Consider the following 22,710-nt stretch of genomic DNA (forward strand, 5'->3'; position numbering starts at 1 on the left):
GTACAGGAATACCTAAAGGTGTGGCCTGGAAGATCACTTGTTAGAACAAACAAAAAGCTAGAGCATTTATAAATAGATAAGCTTGGACCAGTCAGAACTTTTATCCAGGCATCTTTTTTTAATCTTATTGCAATGGAATTCACATCCCATAAAATTCACCCGTTTTGAACTTGCTTTTTCAGCTCAGCACCCAGGGTTTCTGGAGTGTACTTTCCATACAGTACATGCACACATTGGTGGGCCAGCCTGGTTTTGGAGGAGTGGGCCCTCACTCCAAGCCCTCCGCCTGTTTTAACGCACAGGAAGCTGGCAAAGGAGATCCTCTTTATTGGCAGGAGCAGTCACTGTTTTCCTCAATGCTGTAGTACTCTAAAGTGTCTCTGTTGGCAGGTTGGATTGTTTGTGTTGAACGATCTGTGCTCTTGCTTCAGAAGCCCCCTTTGTGTGTGGCTTCTGGGGCTTGTCCCTCTGAACTGACTGGCCCGGTGAAGCTAGATGAACTGGACGCTGTCACTCAGACAAACTCCATTTGCACTGTGCAAGGTGGGTAGTCATTTTGTTGGAAATGGTATTTAAATTTCCTTGAAAGTCTTGTTTATTTTATATTCATTTATACATCTACGCAGCAAGTATTGTTGTGTGCCTGCTTTGTTCTAGACATCAGATGCAATGAAGAACAAAATCAGAAGTGGCCCCATGTCTTGGAGTTTACAGTCTATATAGAAAAATATTAACAAATTAATGCATCAACAGAAAACTGCTGCGTTCCTTCTGCTCTAACTGCCAATAATTGGGGGTCTTGTCAGGGGGTTCAAGGAAGGCTCCCTAAAGACTAGAGGCTTGAGTGGAGATCTGAAGGGTAGTTGGGAGCTAAGTGGGTCAAGGGGATGGGGGCAGGAAGAACATCTCATGAGAAGAGGACAGAATTTATAAAGTCGCATTGACAAGAGAGAGCACGTAAGCCCCAGCACCTGGAGAAGGCTACAGTGGTTGGAGGAAAGGGTGTAGGATGGGGCTGGAGAGGTCTTGGGGCCAGGCCACTCCATGAGCTGGTGGGTTGAGGAGGCTTGGTAGCAGAAATTGGGTAGCAGAGGGCTGCCACGACCCAGTCTCTGTGGAGCAGCGTGTGTGGACATGGAGGTGGTGTGGCCTTCCAAAGGGAGGGGCAGTGGCTGAGAAGAGGGGAAGGGGGAGGTGACAGTGGTAGAGATGTAAATCAGTGAATGGGGTGATTCAGGAGATGAAATTGACAGGTCTTGGTGATGAAATAGATACAGAGGGACAAGGCAGAGCCTGAGGGAGAAGGAAGTATATTCTCAGTTGCTGACTCAGATGAGTGATGCTTACTGAGATAGGGAGGGTAGAAGAGGACTGGGCCAAGGGGACGCTCTTGGGTCTGTCCTGGAGAGTCTGGTGTTTTTACATACATCCTAGATGTATCTTGTTAGATATATGAGTCTGGAGCTGAAAAGAGCATGAATACTTATTTTTTACTTTATAAAAATTTTAGTGATAAAAGAAATACATGCCCGTTGGAACTAGCAAAAGATAAATAAAGAGAAAGGTCATAACTTCTCTCATACCCTGCCATCCCCACCTCTCATGAGATGCTCAGTGGTGCTTGTCCAAGGGCATCTTTTTGCACCACTGTATGCTCACACACATGCACTCACCTCCATAGAAGTGTTGGTGTTCATCTATACAAAAATGGGATCGATTGCTGCATGTTATTCTGTCACTTTTCTCAAGTAATGCTCTAACAGAGGTATCTCTCCAGCTGGGGAGATAGAGAGCTAATCAGTAGTTTAATGGTCACATAATATTCCCTTGTGTGAATAAACTGTTCCTCCACTGATGGACATGCAAGATGTTTGCCTAATTTGCAATTACAAGCAAGGAGGTAATAAACATTCTTTTCCATAAATGCCTACTTACTTCTATAAAGGAGATTTCAGGGTCTTAAGGTATACTTATTTTTTTGAACAACTTTATTTAGATGTAATTCACATACTGTAGGATTTGCTCATTTAAAGTGTACAATTCACTGGTTTTTAGTATACTCACAGAATTGAGCCACCAGCACCACAATCTAATTTTAGAACATCGCCATCACTCTAGAAAGAAGCCCTGTACCCTTAGCAGCCACTCCCCATTCTTCCCCCACACCCTCAGCCCAGAGCAGCCGCTCATCTTTCTATATGGATTTGCCTATTCTGGACATTTCCTATAAATGGATTCACATAGGATGTGGTCTTTGGTAACTGGCTTCTTTCACTTAGCACATTATGTTCAAGGTTCATCCATAGTGAAGCATATATCCTTCTAATGGCCAAATAATATTCCATTGTATGTATATACCACAATTTGTTTATCATTTTATTTGTTGATGCACCTCGGTAGTTTTCACCTTTTGTCTATGGTGAGTAATGCTGCTATGAATGTGGCTGCACAAGTATCTATATGAATTCCTGTTTTCAGTTCTTTTAGGAGTCTACCGAGGGGTAGACTTGCCATGTCATATGGTAGTTCTATGTTTAATTTTGAGGAATCACCAAGCTGATTTCCATAGTGGCTGTACCATTTTACATTCTACCAAGAAGGTTCCAGTTTCTCCACATTCTCACCAAACCTTGTTTCCTTCCATCCTAGATAATAGCCATCCTAATGGTATGAAGTAATGTCTCATTGAGGTTTTGATTTTTAATGACTAGAGATGTCGAGCTTCTTTTCACGTGTTTATTGTCCATTTGCTTATCTTCTTTGAAGAAATGGTTTTTTTTGCCATTTTTTAATTAGGTTGTTAGTTTTGAGTGTAGGGGTTCTTTGTATATTCTGGATATTAAATTCTCATTATATATGGAGACTCGGGCAAGATGGCAGCATAGAGAGGAGTGGAAGCTAAGTAGTCCCCCTGGAACAACTACAAAAAACCAGAAACAACTAGTAAATAATCATTATATATTATTTGCAGATGTTTTCTCCCATTCTGTAGGTTGTATTTTCACTTTCTTGATAATGTTCTTTGATGCATAAAAGTTTTGAATTTTGGTGAAGTTATCTATTTTTTCTTTTGTTATGTGTGTTTTTGGTTTTATATCTAATAATCCATAGCCAAATTCAAGTTCATGAAGATTTACCTCTAAGTTATCGTCTCCGAGTTTTATGGTTTTAGCTCTTATATTTAGGTCCTTGAGCCATTTTTAGTTGATTTTTGTGATATGGTATGAGGTCAGGATACAACTTCATTCTTTCGCATGTGGAAATCCAACTGTCCCCGGCACCATTTAATGAACAGGCTATTCTTTCCCCATTGAGTGGATTTGGCACCCTTATTGAAAATCAATTGGCTTTTTTTTTTTTTTTTTTTTTTTTAGGTTTATTATTCACATTTAATCATGAATAATTCACTTGGTACAGACAGCTGGGTAAACAAGAGATCTGGCGTTTTCTTTTTCCAGAACATTTTTCCATTGGCTGAATGAAAACAGCATCAGTGTTGATTTTGTATGATTTTCAGTGCCATCTTACCTCCCCTCTCCCGTGCAAGAAGCCCCCTTTTGCTCTTTTTTCCCTCCAGTCTGCTTCTTTCTGTCAGTTCTTGGGCACCACCTGACCAACACAACATTTTAAATTTCACAATGAAAAATGAGTTCAATCAGTCAGCTCTTTAGTCTGCAAGGCAATAGGTATTTATCATTTCCCACAAAATTAGAACTTTTAAAAACTAAGGGTTTGCTTTTGTATGGGTACTACTTTAATGTTGGGAAAAGATCCTTCCAAACTCTTTCTGCCTAGTCATTATGCTCTCTATTTCTCATATCAGTCTAACAATTTCACAATTATTTGACTACTCACCGCAAAGCCCCTCTTCTCCTCCCAGGTCTACGTGAGGGAATGAGGCACGTATCAGTGACACAGGTTTACCCAGGGCATTTCAACCTCTAGGCAGGGGGGCATCATTTACTAAAGGTCAAGGATCCTTCCAGTTCTGTGAACAGCATGAATCAAATTGTGATAGTGTAACCTGTGTTTTTTTTTTTTTTTAATCATCATTTTATTGAGATATATTCACATACCACGCAGTCATACAAAACAAATCGTACTTTCGATTGTTTACAGTACCATTACATAGTTGTACATTCATCACCTAAATCAATCCCTGACACCTTCATTAGCACACACACAAAAATAACAAGAATAATAATTAGAGTGAAAAAGAGCAATTGAAGTAAAAAAGAACACTGGGTACCTTTGTCTGTTTGTTTCCTCAATTGGCTTTTAATGTATGAGTTTATTTCTGGATTCTCAGTTCTGTTCCATTATCTGTATGTCTATCTTTACGCCAGTACCACTATGTTGCGATTACTGTAGCTTTTGAGTAAGTTCTAAAATTGGGAAGTGTGAGTTCTATGACTTGGTTCTTCCTGTACTAGATTGTTTTGGCTATTCAGGGCCCCTTGCAATTTCATATACATTTAAGGATCAGCTTTTCTATTTCTACTAAGGAGGCTGATAGAATTTTGAAAGGGATTGCATTTAATCTGTGGCTTGCTTTGCTGTAGTATTGACATCTTAGCCATATTAAGTCTTCCAATCCATGAGCATAGGATGTCTTCCCATTTATTTAGGTTGGGTCTTCTTTTATTTCAGCAATGTTTTGTAATTTTCAGCATACAATCTTTTACCTCCTTGTTTAAGTTTATCCCTATGTATTTTATTCATTTTGTTGCTATTCTAAATGGAATTGTTTTAATTTCCTTTTTCAATTGTTCATTGCAATGTGTAGAAGCAACTGATTTTTGTATGTGATTTTGTACCCTGCAACTTTGCTGAATTTGTCTATTAGCTCTGGTAGTTATTTTATGGATTCTTTAGGCTTATCTTTATAAAGGATTATGTCATCTTGAAATAAAGATAATTTTACTTCTTCATTTCCAATTTGAATGCCTTTTATTTCTTTTCTTGTCTAATATCTCTAGCTTTTGAACTTCATGAAAGCAGGCATCCTAGACTTATTCCTGATTTTAGAGGGAAAGCTTTCAGAATTTCACCATTGAGTATGATATTAGCTCTGAGTTTTTCATAAATGTGTTTAGCATATTTACGAAGTTACCTTCTATTCCTTTTTTCTGAGTGTTTTTATCATGAAACCATGTTGGATTTTATCAAATATCTTTTTTGCTTCAAATGAAATGACCATTTGGGTTTTTCTTCATTCTTTTAATGTGGTGTATTACACTGATTGATTTTCTTATGTTGAACCACCATCACAATCCTTGAATAAATCCCACTTTGTCATGGTATATAGTCTTTTCAATATGACATTGGATTCAATTTGCTAGTATTTTGTTGAGGATTTTTGCATCTGTATTCAGAAGGGATATTGCTTTGTAGTTTCCTTTTTTGAGTGTGTTGTCTTTGGCTTTGGTATCATGGTAATGCTGGCCTCATAGAATCAGAATTATTCCCTCCTCTTCCACTTTTTGGAAGAGTTTGAAAAGAATTGGTGTTAATTTGGTAAAACTATCAGGTCCTGGGCTTCTCTTTGTTGGGAGGTTTTTGATTACTGATTCAATATCTTTACTTGTTATAGCTCTGCTCAGATTTTCTATTTCTTCTTGAATCAGTTTTTGTAGTTTGTGTATTTCTAGAAATTTGTCCATTCTATCTAGGTTATCTAAATTGTTGGCATAAATTGTTCATAGTATTATCATATTCCTTTGTATTTCTGTAAGTTAGGTAGGAATATCTCTACTTGCATTTCTGATTTCAGTTGAGTATTCTCTCTTTTTTTTTCTTTGTCATTTTAGCCAAGGCTTGTCAATTTGATGGATATTTTCAAGTATTCAACTTCTGACTTCATTGACTCTTTGTTTTTCTATGCTCTATTTCATTTATCTCTAGTCTAATCTTTATTATTTCCTTCCTTCTGCTAGCTTTGGGTTTGGTTTTCCCTTCTGTTTCTAATTCCTCTAGATATAAGGTTACGTTGTTTTGAGATCTCTTCTTTTTAATGTAGGCATTTACAGATGTAATTTTCCCCGTAATTACTGCATTCACTGGCTCCCGTAGGTTTTGATATGTTGTTTTCATTTTCTAACATTTTCTTATTTCCCTTGTGACTTCTTCTTTGGTTGTTCTTTTGGTGGTTTAAGAGTGTGTTATTTAATGTCCAAATATTTGTGAATTTTCAGCTTTCCTTCTGTTAATGGTTTCTAGTTAATGATTTCCATTGTGGTCAGAGAATATACTTTGTGTGGTTTCTATTTTTTTCAATTTATTGAGACTTGATTTGTGACCTAACATATGGTCTACACAGGGGAATGATCCATGTGCACTTCAGAAGAATGTGCATTCTGCTGTGGTTGAGTAGTGTTCCATATATGTCAGCTCCTTCTAGTTGGTTTATAGTGTTGTTCAGGTCCTCTATTTCCTTATTAGTATTCTAATTGTTATATCAGTTATTGAATGTGGTATATTGAAGTCTCCATCTCTTATTGTAAAACTGTCTATTTCTCCATAAATTCTGTCAGTGTTTACTTCCTGTATTTGGGGGCTCTGTTATTAGGTGCAAATATGTTAATAATTATTATATTCTTTTGATGGATTGACCCTTTTATCAATTTATAATGTCCTTTTCCTCTGATAACAGTTTTTGATTTAAAGTTTATTTTGTGTGATATTAGTGGGTTCATATATTTATATTAAAAGATATTACAAAATTACTTTCCAGAATGTGTATAATAATTCACACTTCTAAAGGTAATGTCTAAGAGTGTCTGGATTCATGGCTCTTTTTATAAAGTTTGATGAACAAAAAATGTGACCCTCTTGTTGCTTTAATTCACATAAAGTTGCTTGCAAAGTTGAGCACTTTTCATTATGTTGAGGGTATTGGGGTTTTCTCTTCGGTGAATCTCCTTTTGGAGGTAGTACTGCCCGTTAAGTTAGAGCTGTGACTTGAGAGGGATGTGGAAGGGCAGGGTAGCCTCATGAGCACACAGGCAGCGGAGTCTAACAAATCACGAGTCATCCAGGGGCCTCCCCTTTCTCATCCGTAAAGGAAATAGTATCAACCTCCAGAGGTTGTTAAGGACTAAATGAGATAATGTGTGTGAGGCTTTTGAGGCAGTGAAGCACTCAGGCTGCTGGGGAAGACAGACGTCTCGGTGCCGCTGCTGCCACGGGAGCCGGGGAGGGGAAGGGCCAGTGGGTGACCTGGGAGCCCGTCATCAAAGCCCGGGTTCATCAGGCAGAGTTAGGGAAGGCTGACTCCAGGTGGGGGAGCACGCCCGGCCCACAGCGGGGGAGAGGGTGCTGGGAGGGCGAAGGGAGGGTGTGGAGGAGGGGCCAGGTCTGTCTCGTTCCGCTTCCCCCAGCCACACACCAAGGAGGTGCTGTGATCACTTTTTTTAAAAAAACAAAACGATCTGGCAGTATAATGGATAAACTGGTACCAACCAGGGAGAGAGTACTAGCAGGAAGGTGAATTGTGAGGCTGGAAGAAAGGGTGCACATGAGCAGATTGCAGACGGGAAGGGCTGCACGGCACAGGCAGGCAGGGCACCCCGGCAGCCCGTCCTCTGGGATGGCAGCTCCCTGAGCTGCTGCTCACCTGCCTCCTTGGCCCCAGGGGCTCCCTGCCACCTTCTCTCCCACCGCCCATCCCATCCCCACTGCCCTCACCCTGCACCTCTCCCAGAGCCCATTCAGGTGACCGGGGTCCGCTGCAGCAAAGTCGGGGAGAAGGGTGAGGGGCACGCCCCTTCGTGGCTCTCTGCCCCGCCCCTCTCAGCTTTACTGCAGTGCCCCAAAGTGCTTGGGCTGACAGGGCCAGTGTTGTTACCTGTCTGTATTTATGATACATGTACCTGTACCACCCTAAGAAGCTACCATATACAGCACTGTTTTATGAGAAAACAGCCGCCTGAAGAGATGGCCTCCAAGGGGGGACATGGGACCTGATCCACTCATCACTACTCCAGTGAGTGCCACAAGGGATGCGGAAAGGAGGAGCAACCTGGGCACAGAGAAGACTGTGTCTTTCTTGCTTCTGAAGAACCTCCTCTTATTTCTATACTGTATGTTTTGGCATCTCGTTGGCTGTGAAAGCAAGTGGCATTCCTTTTTCTTTTAATAACAGCATTGTTGAGATGTAATTCGCATACTATGAAATTCACCCTCTTCATGGGCACAGTTCAGTGATTTTTAGTACATTCACAGAATTGTTATCACCCCAAAAAGAAACTATACCCATTAGCAGTGACTCGCCATTCATTCCTCCCTCCCCCATCCCCAAACAAGCACAAACCTACTTTATAGATTTCTCTATTCTGGACTTTAATGTAAAAGGAATTGTATAAAACGTGATCTTTTCTCCTGGCTTCCTTCACTTGAGTATATTGTTTCCAAGCTTCATCTGTGTTGTTGCATGTGTCAGAAACTCATGCTTTTTCACAGCCAATACTATTCCATTGTAGGTATATGCCTGCACAGGTCTGTGTGTGGATGCAGGTTTTCATTCCTCTGGGGTATAGCTTCCCCTATTTTTATGTCATTTTCATGTTGACCAGTGCTGTAAGTAGACAGAGATTGCAGCAGTGAAACTAGGAAGTCAGCACTGCGCCCATGGTTGGGAAAAGGCGTCTGCAGAAGCAGCCCCCATCCAAAGACACGGAATTGTGAGACTAGAGACCTAGGAGCCTTTAAGTCTAAACCAGATAATTGAGAGCCAGTTTCAGGAGAACACAGCCCTGTGGGAGAGGAATCCACAGCCTAGCTGACTGTGATCTCCCTGGGGAGGGAGAGTATCCAGGCAGTCTTCCCGGAGTCCAGAAAAGGGGGACTCAGGAGCAAGAGCTTGTGGGTTTTACAGCACCACCCGTGAAGAAGGGCCTGGATGTGGTGGGGGCAGCAGGTGTGAAGGGGGCTCTGAGAGTGGAGAGAGGCCCTGGGCGTGGGGGCGGGGGGCAGCAGGCGTTGGGAGGGGCAGCAGGGTGGCTCTCCCCGTCAGCCCTGCTGCAGCGGCTGGGCTAGGACGCTGGCTTCCACCGGGGACCACAGGCGCTCTCCTGTGCTTAGACAGTGCCTGTGATTGCATGTCCATGCATGCCCTTCCCTGCCTCCCTGTCACAGAACCGTTCCTGTGCCGGGAGCAGTTAGCTGTGGTGTGCTGAAGGCTCGTCCAGACCCAGCTGCGTGTTTCCCTGTGCAGCAGAAACCGCCTCTTGCTATCATGCACGGCAGCAGCCACTGAGGCTGTAGATGGGGCTTGGTTCCCAGATGCCCTTAAGCCTATTCAAACAAATAGGCAATTGGATGCGTCCCAGTGCTCTGTTCCTGGAGGCTTGAGAAAGGCTGAGGTGGCTACCCAGTGGAGGAGCGGCGTGCAGTGCCCTGGAAGGACCTACCTTTACCCTCTAGGACTGTACTAAATGAGCCACTTCCCTGAGGAAGGAAAGCCCTGGGGCACAGCTGCTGTCTTGCGCCTTAATGTCAAACGCCCAGACCCTCAGGCCTGTGGGGCTGCCGAGCGTGTGGGGACCCCGGACCACCGGGGCACCTCCTAGACCAGTCCCGTGTGCACCCTGCTTTCCTCCAGCACTCTGTCGGGTCAGCACCACGGAGGGCATAGTGCTTGCATTCATTATGCAATAAAAGCATCATCTCAGTTATAAAAGACACCTCCCCCACCAATAATTCAGTAAATATGAGTGTTTTTCCCTATGGCTAGAATTTCTGAAGGTGTTAATAGTGGAGAAGGAAACAGCAAATCTAAACAGCAGGGCAAACAGGCTCTGGTTGGATCATGCATATCCCTTATATTCAGATGAATATTGGTTTTCTGAGTCCTCATTTTATAAATTGGTGAGGTTGCCATTGGGGTTAAACCAGTTCTGTTGGGCTCTTTTTCTTCTCTCATTCTGGTCAATAAAAATTTTATAAACCATTTTCTTTTCCTTCAGCCCTTACTTAATGGAGAAAGTTGGAGAGGGCTACGAGGACGCGGGTGGTGAGTGGAGAGAAGTCCCGCAGCAGTGCATGGGGCCTCTCACCTGCTGTGCACAGACAGGGCACAGGCATCGCTGCTGGGTAATGTGGAGTTCCAGGCCACTTGCCCCCGTCATCAGTTAATATATCCTGGGTACACCAACGGCCTGAGCAGGGAGGCAGCCCCCCACACCCTGAGTGCTGGGGAGGGGGTTTCTAGCTAGGCCTGGTAAGGCCAGCACTACCACGGCCAGCAAAGCCAGCTGCCAGCTATCTACCCTGCCCAGGGTAGCAGGGGGTGTGTCCTGAGAGCCGGCTGCAGCGGCCATAGGCCAGGGTCCCCACGCCCAGGGGGACAAGGAGAACCCACCACTCTCCCACCCCCACCCAGACTCAGGGCTCAGAGCAGCTGCCTGTGCAGGGACAAGGGTATTTCTGTCTCCAGTGAGAACCCCTCTTTGGAAAAGGTGATGAGGGTCCCTTCATTTATGTTCACACATCGGTGGGACCTTCTTGTGTCAGGAGGAGCCATGGAGGGAGTTGGAAGACAGCAAGCGGCAGTGAGGGGCCACCATCCTGGGACTCGACCCACCTTTGGGAGCCTGGGGAGCTCCCTGTGAAGTGGGAACAGTGCAGATCTTACAGGGTAGGTGTGAGGGATAAGTGAGGTTATGGGAGCAAAAGCTTTTGGAAACTGTCAGTAAACATACACAGGCAAGGCTTTAACCATAACACACTACAAATGCAGTACGTGAGCTTGCACTGAGTGGAACGGGACATGGTATTTACTTGCATGTGGCAGAGTGAAGCACATCCTAGATGTCTCAGGGCTGCTGTAGAAGCACCAAGGCCTGTGCGGGGAGCCCCAGCCTGGCACCCCCAGCAGTGGTGTTGGGTCCCCTGTCGCCTGGGGTGGAGGTGGCAGAGGACAGAGCCCGTGTGTCTAGAGGGAATGGAAGACAGGTCTCCATTCACCCACCACAGCTGCCTAGGGGGACAGGGGGCAGGTTAGAGGTTTGTATCCAAAGGAGGAAATTATTCTGTTATTCCGGTGTCACTGAGCATCTGGCGCACTTAATTTGGACTGCCCCACTGGGTCTTGTCCATCCTGTCAGGACAGCAGGCTGGTCAGCCAGATGAAAGAACTCCCTGTGATCACAGCACACCCCAGGCCCCCACAGGCCTTCAGACCCTCCGATAAGAACCAGGCTAACCTGGGATTAAGGCAAAGCAAAGCCCCAGCTGCAAAACAGCAGAGATGGGCCCAGCGGCCCCCTCAGGGACGCCCAGGCTGAGGCAGGCCGAGTGGACGGTCCTCCCCGCCTGCCAGCCGACTGCAGGCACGGGACCCCTCACCCGATCGACTGCGTGCCCACGTCAACAGGAGCAGCAGACACCCTCTCCCCCGCCCCCGCAGCCACCCCCTGCTCGGCCCTCCCGGCCCCCAAGAGTCCTGGCGGGGACTGCACACGGCCTGCTGTGAGTGGGGGCCCTGTGCTTGGGGCGGGGGCAGCCAGAGCCGGTTTGTGCAGGGTCTCTCCCGGGGTGGAGAAGGCAAAGTCTCCAACTTCCTTCAGTCAGGACATGGGGCAGGAAGATGCTGGAAAGAGTTAAAAGATTACTGAAGAAAATTTTAAACCAGGCTTGAAGTGCAAGGTGCCTGGTGCTGGCAGAGAAGCGGAGGGTCGTGGGGCCTTGGAAAGCGCTTTTACAAAGATGTTCCAGTCAGTTAGTGATGTACCTTTCCCAATCCTAAACATAAAGAGATTTCTGGGCATGAGGCTAGCGCCGTGAAGGCTTTCAGCAGCGAGCTGCAGCCGGCTGATGAACGTGGGCGTCAGGTTGTTCAAGCCCTGATGAAAATGACGTTTTCCTTCTAGTGTCCATTTATGTGAATGTTCTAGATCCTGGCAGTTTAACAGGGTACTTCCTAGCATCCCTCGGAAATCCGTCAGGGTTGCCAGAAGGGATTCCCACCAATCGGCAGCAGAGGCAATGTGTTCTCAACTCTTGACTTGTCCTGTAATGGGAGAGAAATTGCTTGATCCGGTATAAATGTAAATACTATTAACACCACATATAGCCTTGGGCGAAAAAGAACTTTGGTTTGGTAGTAGTCTATTTTTTTATTAATTCATTTAACAAACTTTTGCCAAGCAGTACTATGAGCCAGACCCTCTGCTAGAAACAAAGCACATGGGCATGGCTGGGGCAGACCACCCGCAGCCCACCCACCCAGGGCCTGGAGGAGCTCACAACTGCGGTGGGGAAGGGGTGGGGGGGCTTCAACAGGGTCAAGGCCTGTTTCTCCCCCTTGAACCTACTTGTGCGCCTGCCCACGGTGAATTATCAGACACTCCTTTCCTGCCTCATTATAAGACTTTATTGACTTTACTTTTCATCCTTTTGAACCACTTTTGGATTTGATTTGCAAGGATAATTGCATTAGCTGTGACAGCCTTTTCAAAATCAAGTGCTATTATTTTCATTTTCAACAAGTCACTGAAGTATGTATTGCATGAATGCATTTTAATAAACAAGCCTGTGTAGTTCTCGTAATTCTGTTTCATCTTCTAAAGATAATTTTTTTCCTAATGCTTGTTCTAGTGAGGAAGGAAATTTGTTGCTCCAAGTGGGAAGGATGGCTCTTCTATTTTTCTGGGAACTCAGGCCACATCTTTCTTTTTATTCAAACTTCTAATTTCACACTTTTCAACAAGGGATGGTCTGAGATTTGCTAACATATCTAGATGATGTCTGTGATGTTTCAATGTTCAAGAAAATCAGACCATCTCAAACCCCTGCTTAAAATTCTTCACTTCCTTTTTCTCATCTGTTCCAATATCAAGTCTGAAAATCCCAGCAAGATGCTGAGTGATCTTGGTTCTGCCAGCTTCACAGGTATGGGCATCCTTGGAGCCCACGCTGCCACAGCCCCAGCCCGTGGCACCCCCCTCGAGCCAGCCAGCCCATGTCCACCATCCCAGCCTGCAAACCCATCTCAGACCCCTTCTTCATGAAGCTTTCCCAGGCTCTCAAGCAGATCTCAGGGTTATCCCTGCTGCACTTCTCAGACACCATGACTCAATTGGCATTCTTCTCACGGTATTTTTACTCTTTATTTGCTTATCTGTTTCCCGACTAGACAGTGGAGCCTGTAAGAGCAGGAACTGTGCAGCCTTCATCCTCAAGTTTCCAGTACTACACATGCTGCCTACATAAAATAGCATTCTGTACTTAGTTATTGGTTAAATAAATAAATGCACAGTGATGGACTAAAAAAGAAGCTTCCATAATCTTAGTTGCAATAAGGAAAACAAGAAAAATATTTGTAGGAAATACAGCAAAGGTTTATGTTATATAGAGTTCAACTAGTTGATAAATAGATGAGAGACAGAGAAATTACATAAGAAGACACAGTGTTCACAAACACATAAGAATATTTACCTTTCCTAACTAAAGAAGTGGAAACTAAAATAAGCAATACCATTATACCTATTAAGGAGGCAAATAGTTATGATATGAATGTGCAGTGTATGAATCGTTAGTGACAAAGTCCTTTTGAGAAACACTTTCTAAAAAGGTTTTTCTACATCTCTAAAATTCATACTCTTTGACACAGTAATTCTACTTCCAGTAATCTACCCTAAGGAGAGGGTCTCAATACAGAAAAAGCTTTAGGTACAAAAACATGAGTGCTGCACTAATGTACTTTGGGAACCTAAATGTCCAATAATGGGGAATGGCTAAGTGAACATCAACGCAATGGAATATCAGTAAGATGCATAAAATAATACAACAATTGTACAGCAGACTAAAAAGTAGAACAAGACCTTGTATGTATGGTTTGATGGCAACTGTTTGAGTATATGTTCATCTGGGCAAAGACTGAAAGAGACCAATTGTTCCAGTTTGCTAATGCTGCCAGAATGCAAAACACCAGAGATGGATTGGCTTTTATAAAAGGGGGTTTATTTGGTTACACAGTTACAGTCTTAAGGCCATGAAGTGTCCAAGGTAACACATCAGTAATCAGGTACCTTCACTGGAGGATGGCCAATGGTGCCCGGAAAACCTCTGTTAGCTGGGAAGGCACGTGGCTGGCGTCTGCTCCAAGTTCGGGTTTCAAAATGGCTTTCTCCCAGGATGTTCCTCTCTAGGCCACAGCTCCTCTTCAAAATGTCACTCTTAGTTGCTCTTGGGGCATTTATCCTCTCTTAGCTTCTCCAGAGCAAAAGTCTGCTTTCAAGGGCTGTCTCCAAAATGTCTCTGTAAGCTAAAGCTCCTCTCTCAGCTCGTGTTCATTCTTCAAAGTGTCTGTTTTGGCTGTAGCTCCTCTTCAAAATGTCACTCACAGCTGCACTGAGTTCCTTGTGTTTGTCGACTTATTTATATGGCTCCACTGATCAAGGCCCACCCTGAATGGGTGGGGCCACGCCTCCATGGAAATTATCTCATCAGAGTTACCACCTGCAGTTGGGTGGGGCGCATTTCCATGCAAACAACCTAATCCAAACATTCCAACTTAATCCCCACTAATAAGACTACCCCACAAGATTGCATCAAAGAATATGGCTTTTTCTGGGGGACATAATACATTCAAACCAGCTCACCAATCAAAAAGGAAAATACTTGGTTAGGTGGTGACCGTGTGGGCAAGTTTTCAATTGTTTGTGCAATAAATGGAAATTATAAAAAGCTTAGGAACATATATAAACTCACAAGTGAGAATGAAAGGGTGGAGAGTAATGGTGCAAGGGGACAGCCTCAGGGCAGCCTGCTCCCATCTCTGAGTGTGAGGCTTTCTCTCCCCTTCTCCCAGGCACCGTGGTCGGCGTGGACGAGAGCACTGCTTTCTCATGGCCTGTGTGTGACCGATGTGGTAATGGGAGATTGGAACAGAGCCCAGAGGACAGGTAAGGGGGTAGAGCTGGGCCTGGCACCTGCCGCTGCACCTCCGCCCCTGCGCTGGCTCAGGCAGCTTCCCCGAGGCTCACTCCTGCCAAGTGGGGCTGAGTGGGACCAGCAGAAAGACCCACAGGTCTGCAAAGCCACAGGGTGGAGGCCACAGAGCACGGTGTGCTTTTTTCCTGCATATAAAGGTTTCTGCTGTTTCTTGCTGTTCCTTATCTCAGAAAAGAGCAGTTTGACTTGGGGTTTTTTTTGTTTGTTTGTTTTTGTCCTAAGTTGTGTTCTTTATTATCAGTCAGGAGAACAGGAAAAACTCAGACAAAAGTAAGTGAGAAGCTTGGTGACAGCAGTTCGTCACTTTGCGAGTGGTGCAGACTCACAGAGTCCAGTAGACAGCTGTGCGGGCAGACACGCCGCCCGGCTCAGCCCTCCAGACAGCCACCCTCCTGCCCGCCCGCTGCTCTGGGCCAGGCGCCCCGGCGCACTTCACTCCCTTCCAGTTGGTTCCCTGCCTTCCAAGCTGAAGTTGTGCTGTGACAGATAGGAAAGAGCATGGTCATTATTTTTCTGATTCTTAAGAAGCTAAGAGCAAATGACTCCTTGAAATCTGGGTTGGTGGCCTCATGGCTGAACGAGGCCGTGCTGGACGCGGCCATGCTGGACGATACATGGGGGTACGAAGAGTACTTGGAAGCAGTACAGGAGCATCCATGCTAGTGATTTAAAACAGGTTTTCCTCTCCAGGCGGGTTGGGAAGCCCAGCCTTCTCCCTGCCTGCCTCGAGAAGGCCGTGCTGTCATTTAGGGGAGGTCTGTCTGTCCCCCTCTTGTCCTCTGGGGGGGGTTCTTCTCTGCGCTCTGCGCCCTGCATCTGTGGGGGCTTATCTGCCGACACGGCCAGTAGCCCTGCACTCACGTTTCTCCAGAGAGCACGCCCAGTGCACGCTCCCTCTGGCCTAGTTCAGGAACTTGGTTCTGTCTCAGCAAACCTTCCTCTCTACTCCTAAAGCTCTTCTGACTGTGGCCCCCTGTGCGTTTTCACTCAGCGGAGGAGCCTTTCACTGCGGCCAGTGCTCCCAGGAGGTGACCTCTCCTATCCTCAGGAGGCACCTGGAGATCTTCCTGGACTGCCCCTCCAGACCTCAGTGTACAGTGAAGGTCAAGGTAAGGGCTGCCCTGCCCAACCCCTGAGGACACTGGGGTCAGGGCGGGAGCAGAGCAGGGGCCTCGTGCCCTTCCCACCCACCACGTGGAGAATCTGGCTCCCCAAGGTGCTTCCCTGGGCTAGGGGCAGGACTCTCCCTAAGGAACACCGTGTCTCCATGCCCAAATGCAGGGTCACTGTGACTTCAGGCTTCCATATTGGAGCTGCTCGTTTCTTGCCTGAGCCTGGCCCAAGGTATAAACAAGGGAAGACAGGTATTCTAGGTGCCACTTACCATTTCAGAACCTGCCGTTTTGGCAAGCACTCCTCCTTCGCGTCCAATGCACCTGTGCTCTCTGTTGCAGCTGTTGCAGCCAAGCATTGCCTCCCTCCTGAGCCATGCTGCCGGTGATGATGGGGTGAGTACGGGCGCCCCCAGCCTCTCCGGCTGCATCTTCCCCACCCGGCCCCCACAGCTGGGGCCACTGACACTGCAGCAAGGCACATTTCACACTGTGTCTCAACCAGAACTTCTCCAAGTTTGATTGAAATTGGAATGTGGTGATCAATAAACAGAGCCTGTGAGAACCACCAATCTGAGAGACGGGTTCTCACCCCGATGTCACCTTAGAATCACCTGCTGGGACTTAAAGTGAGTTTCTTGTCTCTCTATCTAGATAAAGCCCATGAGCCCTGGGCATTTTCTCCAAAGCTCCTGTGATTGTCACCCACCCAACTGCCAGCTCAAGGCTCTGTGGCCGCTCTGCAGACAGGAGGCCAGGCTGCAGGATAGGCCCTGAAAGCAGACTGTTAAAAGCTACCACATGCCAAGAATTGTGCTCATTGCTTTTTTCACCTGTTACCTCAGTCTCTCCATTTTGCTGTCAGGGACTCGCATCTGTGTTGCATGCACCCACACGGTGGCTTTCACAGCCACCCCCCAGGGATGACCACTTAGCAGAGTCTGTCACCAGCCCAGGTGGGGGCATATCATGGGCCTTTCCTGTGTGTTTCTCTGCTCCATAGAGGTCTCGTGTAGACCGCTTCCTTTTCTCCTTGTTGGTTGGTTGGTCCTTGGGGGAAAGAGGAGAGCAAGGGAGGGCCAAGCAGGAGGGGCTTGCCCGAGGCCAAGGGGTCAGTTTAAAAGATGAGCAAGATTTAAACAGGTGCCAAAGCTGGCAAGTTTGGGTTGTTTGAGAAAATATCTCTGCCAGAAATGCTGGGGGAAAAGTTGTAGAAACTCTTGCTTAAGGAGAACACATAATGAAATTAACCAAAACCAACCACCCAAACAAACTAAAACTGACAACAACCGTTTTCACAGTCTTTATAGAAGCACCAGGAGGATGCCGACCCCCAGCTCCACGACGGGGCAGGACCAGGTCCTAGGGCTTGTTCTGATCTCCCCCGGTCCCTGTGGGCCACAAGCTGCCTGGCTTCCTCTGGGAAGTGTGCAGTGTCGACAGCAGTTGCACCACCCATCTGCTGCATACAACCCCGCTCCAGCTGAGCCCCGAGATCAGGAGGGGGCTCTGGCAGAAGTCCTCCCCTGACCTGCGTTCGTCTGGCTGAGGCTGGCTTGTTCCTCCCACACACGTTACTTCTCAACTAGAATCCCCTGTGGGTGGATTCTACTCTCAGAGGCTCAAAAGGGCATGTGTGCACATGCATGTGCAGTGATGGCCTCAGGTATCCCCTTTGGGTGGATGCCAGCGGGATGAAGTTGAGTTCTGAACCTGGAGGTACATGTTTTTGCAAGCTCCATACCCCTACCTCTGGTTTACTCAGTGGACAGTCAGATCTTCACATCTGACCCAGGACAGAGCCGACAGGAAGCTATATTACTTCCCCATCACTCCACTGAACTCCACTAAACCCCACGCAGTTGACCTCACTTTACCTATTCTTTTAATCAAGGAAGCCAAAACTCTGTACAAATCTTACTAAGAACTACAAGAACATCATGAGTTGGCATTTGAGTGGTGGTCAGATCCCAGACTGATTTAATACTTAACTACTGAAAAACAAGCATCTCAGAGCTTAGTGGCTCCAGCATTTATTCTGTACACAAGCCTGCAGTGTGCCCGGGGCTCGGCCAGGACAGCTGGTCCCTGCTCCACTTGGCATCAGCGGGGTGGCTCAGGTCTGGGCTGTCCAGAAGGCCTGTCACTCACAGGCCTGGCCATTAACCTCCCCGGGGGTCCTCCTGGGGTCCGTACCCCTCACAGTATGGTGTCAGTTTCCAAGAGCCAGGCAGAAGCTACGGGATCTCTTCTAACTGAGCATCAGACATCACTGTGTATGACTCCCACTGCACTCTCTTAGTTAGAAACCTGTCAGCAAGGCCAGCCCCAGTTCAAGGGGAGGAGATTTAGATGCCCACATTTGATGGGAGGAGTCCCAAAGAATTCACAGACATACATGCCTGCTTTGGGCATCTTATTTGACCTCCCCAGCCTTGATTTCCTTAACCATGACACAGGAATGGTGGAAGGGATAAACTGATCCACCCTGAGCAGGGATGTTGGTGAGATGTGCCGAGTGCCCTGCACAGAGGAGGAGTGCTGGCCACTACCCGTAGTCTACCAGTGTGCTGCAAAAGATGCTTTCCAAGAGAATGCTTCTTCTAGGGCTCTGAGCTGCCAAAGGCCAGAGATGTGTTTGGGTAGTAGCTGATCCCAATGCTTTTGAGCCATTCTTTATTTTCAGCCCTGGATTAACCAACAACCCTAAGATATTCGTCAAACAGGATGTCCAGATAAAGCTTAGTCTCATTACTGCCTCACATACAGAGCTGTTTAGCCCAGTGTGCTCTAGAAGAAATGGGATCCTATTAAGAAGGGAAGTTTGAGGCAAAGTACCAGGAAATCCTTTGACCGGAAGTGTTGCTAGATTGGGGAAGTGTCCCAAAGGAAGTGGGAGACAGCTGCAAGAGTGACATGTGGCCAGCCCCAGCTCGCCCAGCCAGAGAACTGGTTCCCCCTTCCTTCCCTATGACAGTCAGCTGGAAGGTGCTTATCATAACATCCACTAACAAACATCAGTTAGATATATTTTAAATTTTTCCTTGTGTAAAAACAGAATTCAGTTATCAGAATAAAGCTATTCCCTCGGTGTCACTTTAAATAGGGCTTTCTCTCCCCCCCTTACCAATGTTGTCCTCCCCATCGGATAGCAAGTCATGTGCTGGGGAGGCCCTTCTACTCTGGCTCTTTGGTGTTCTGCTGTTGGGAACAGAACATCCAGAGCCAACTCTGTTTGCTGTAACCCACGTGCCTTTGTCACTGCAGAGTTATGAAGTGAAGAGTGTCCTCGGAAAGGAGGTGGGGTTGTTGAACTGTTTTGTCCGGACCATAACCAACCACCCGGCCAGCTGCGTTGGACTGGAGGAAATTGAGCTTCTGAGTGTGGGGAGAGCCTCCGAGGGACACCAGCGGTTGCTAGAGTATCAGTGAACTTGGCAGTGTGGCTGCAAGTGTTGTTTTGTTGTTGGTGGTGGTGCAAGTGGTAGTTACGTGTTAACTGTGCAGAGTGAATTATTTTATGGTCTTGAAATAAAGTTCACTTAGGTTTTTCAGGGGCAAATGTTAGTAGAATGGTTTTGTAAACAATAAATAAAAATACCTTTTCTACGATTTTATATTTTCCATTGCCTTTCTGTGTTCATCTACAAATAGGGGCATGTTATTGAAGCTTAAATAAGTTTAAGGTCTTCATTTTGTAATTATCTTGGCCAATAATATGAACATTCAGAAAAAACTTTTGTTCGTTGTACTTTTAAAATGTTTTAAATTTTCCCATAACTCAGCATGTTTTTCTTAAGGTATTTGTTTTAAACTTTCCCCCAAAGAATACCCTGCAAAGCTTAAACCTTTGTCCCAAATTATAGCATTACTGTTCTGCTACAATAAAGGCCCAACCTAAGCATTTTGCAGTTCAATACTTTTTGGAAAATGTGCTGGGAAAACTATGCCAGAGGTGAAAACTGTTGTCCATAAAGTAGCTAAGTTAACCATTGTGGTTACAGCTATACTGCACAGAGATGCAGATAGCTCACACTACGATAGGTGGGTTTAATCCTACTGTGGCTGTGCAGAGAGCAAAGATTACAGACTCAAGCGGGAGCTGGTGATATATTAAACTTGACCACAGACAATCCCTTATTTATGTATAGATAAGAATAGGGTTATCTTTTGCTTGGTTGGCAGAGATTTAAATAGCGCATAAAACCATGAATTATTAGCTTGAGACACCAAGGATTTTTTGCGTCTCCTTCCTTGTAGCAATACAATCCTGACAGCCCATGGTTGGTTAATTACATGGTTAATTACATAACACACATGTAGCTGCCTAGACCAAGAAAAGGTTTCTGGTACCCACCTTTCTTGGAGGAAAAGGCAGATGATTTTATCTATTTGTTTGGATTACGCTTTGAAACCATGCATCTACTGCTAAGATAGCCGGTTTTAAGTAGCTTTGTGACTGCCTTTTTCATCTACTCCATGACTATTTTGTAGTTTTGCTCACTTTGAATTATTTTCGGCTTTCATGGAATTTTGCTTTCACTTCCTCAATCTTACAGCAACTATGAGCAGATTTTCAAGCAAGTTTTTCTGAAGCCCTCCTCTAAGGCAAGTCAGCTAAAGGAAGGGAACCTTGACTGTTACCAGAGGGTCCCCACATTCCCGAAGGCAGGCCTCCCCGCCGCCCCCTCCCAGAGCGAGACTGTGCAGTTTGGAGCACATTCCACCACAAATCTACTGCCTAACACGAGTTCACAGTCACCCTTCACGCATGTTGAGCAAGTTCAAATAAAACACTTGAAGGTAGGCTTTGGCATTTTTCAAAAGCAAACCAGACAGCTCCGAGAAGCTCGCTCCCCCATGGGGAGACACACTATCCCGCGGCTGCTCTCGGTGACCCACTGTACGCCCCGTGCTGGGTGGGCCCTTCCCAGGGAGTCCTGGGCCGCTGCGTGCGGAAATCACGGCGAACACAAGAAAGCAGGGAGGATTTTAAATGCTTCTTTATTCTTACAAATACTGTAAAAATTAATATAAAAACGGTGAGCATGCTCAGTCTTTTCCTCTTATCTACAATACAAAGGGTCTTGAGAAGTCATTTTTACAGATGTACCTTAGCTGCATCAAAGGAGTAAGGTGTAGAAAAAGCTACCATTATAAAAATAATTTAAGGGGAAATAACCAGTTCTAGCTTCTCTCGCACTCCGTGGTGGGAAGTCCGCCGCGGCTTCGGGTCGTACCGCACCCACAGAAGCGGACCCCGCGGCGCCCCGGACGGGCAGGCGGGCGGCGGATCTGAGGTCAGGTCGTTGCTCAGTCACTGGCCGCGCGTCACCGGCCGTCGGCGGCCCCGGGTCCCGGGAGGAAGGGCGCGCCGGGCAGCTGCTTGAAAAACTGCCGCAGGCCGGCCAGGTCCCGCGTGAGCTGCTCCACGCGCCGCTGCAGTTTCTCGTTTTCGGCCGACAGCTCCACCAGCTTCTGCTGCATCTCCTGGTTGCGCCGCTTGGCCTTGTCGCGGCTCTTCCGCACTGCAATGTTGTTGCGCTCGCGCCGCTGCCGGTACTCGGGGCTGCCGCGCTCCGGACCCCGCTTGCCAGTACCGCGGTCCCGGGGGGCGGCAGGTGGGGGTCGTGGGCCCGGGCTGCCGCGCGGCGGCTCGGGGGACGCGGGCGGTGTGGGCTGCGCAGCGGTCGCCAAGCTCACCACGGTTTGCGCGCACGCTGCCACCTGCGCGGGCAGCAGCGATCCGGGCGCGTCGCCGTCGCCCCAGTCGGGCTCGCGCTTAAGTAGCCGCGGGGCCGGGCCGGGGGCGCGCGAGGGGCCACCGGGCAGCAGCTCCAGGGTCGCCGTGCTCCCCGCCGCGCCAGCCTTGTGGTTGCTGTTGAAGAGGTCAGCGAAGAGCTCGTCGTGGCACAGCTCCAGAGTGGGCACCGCGGCCATGGAATCGATGTAGGCGCTGAAGTCGATGGCGCTCTCGTCGTCGTACATGGCAGGCGCGGCGGCGCCCAGCTCCGCCAGGGTCCCTGGTTCGGCGGCCCGGCCCGGCTTCCCCGCGCGGCCCGGCTCGTAGAAGGCTGCGGGCTCCGGAGGCCAGAGCGCACCGCGCACCGGGCCGTCCAGGCTGAAGAGCGCAGCGCTCATGGCGGCTGCCCGACTTGCCGTCCGGGCGCTGGGCTGTCACCTTGCCGACAGCGCCGCGCCCTTTTCTACCCCGCCGACGCGCAGGCCCCGCCCCGGGCCCAAGGCCGCGGGGGCGCAAGGGCCCGGGGGGTAGAGGGCGGGGGTGGAAAAGGGGCGGGCGGGGCGTCGCCCGCCCCCATCCCGCCCCTCGGGGTCCCCCGTCCCACTCCTCTTTTTCCCCCTCCCAGGCTGCCCCCTCAGAGACCCCGACCTGCCCGCCTCCCACCCAGCCCCGCGGTGCCCCGGGTCCGCGCCCCCAGTCTCCTCTGGCCCGCCCTCCCCCGGACGCCCCGCCCTCTGTCTTGCCGAGCTGCGCTGCTGGGAAGGACCCTCCCTCTGCCCGGACACGGGTCCCCCTCCTCTCCTTCCTGTTTGTGGGGTGGGAGCCTCCGCGGTCCTCGGCGGACCTAGTGGCCTCAAAACCACGACTTGGCAGCGGTGCGCGCGTCCCGGGCCGGTTCCT

The 22,710-nt window shown here is 47.7% G+C and overlaps 2 protein-coding genes across 6 annotated transcripts in view; one reads left to right on the top strand and one right to left on the bottom strand.

Annotated features, from left to right (window-relative positions):
• Positions 1–19,679, top strand: part of SPIDR (scaffold protein involved in DNA repair) — a 624,221-nt gene extending 604,542 nt beyond the window's left edge. For all 5 annotated transcript variants that reach the window (XM_037803415.1, XM_037803414.1, XM_037803416.1 and 2 more), the window contains 5 exons: positions 391–543; positions 14,813–14,906; positions 15,947–16,064; positions 16,410–16,463; positions 19,335–19,679. In XM_037803415.1, coding sequence (XP_037659343.1) covers positions 391–543; positions 14,813–14,906; positions 15,947–16,064; positions 16,410–16,463; positions 19,335–19,499 — 584 coding nt within the window. In that variant the 3' untranslated portion in view covers positions 19,500–19,679. The remainder of the gene's footprint in view (positions 1–390; positions 544–14,812; positions 14,907–15,946; positions 16,065–16,409; positions 16,464–19,334) is intronic.
• A 1,375-nt stretch (positions 19,680–21,054) lies between these two features.
• CEBPD (CCAAT enhancer binding protein delta) lies at positions 21,055–22,266 on the bottom strand. The gene has a single exon (XM_037803419.1). It carries the CDS (start codon positions 22,206–22,208, stop codon positions 21,399–21,401), a length of 810 nt encoding a protein of 269 aa, XP_037659347.1. The 5' UTR covers positions 22,209–22,266; the 3' UTR covers positions 21,055–21,398.
• Positions 22,267–22,710: the final 444 nt, after the last annotated feature.

Source organism: Choloepus didactylus, chromosome 14 (genome assembly GCF_015220235.1).
Source record: "Choloepus didactylus isolate mChoDid1 chromosome 14, mChoDid1.pri, whole genome shotgun sequence".
Lineage (NCBI taxonomy): Eukaryota > Metazoa > Chordata > Mammalia > Pilosa > Megalonychidae > Choloepus > Choloepus didactylus.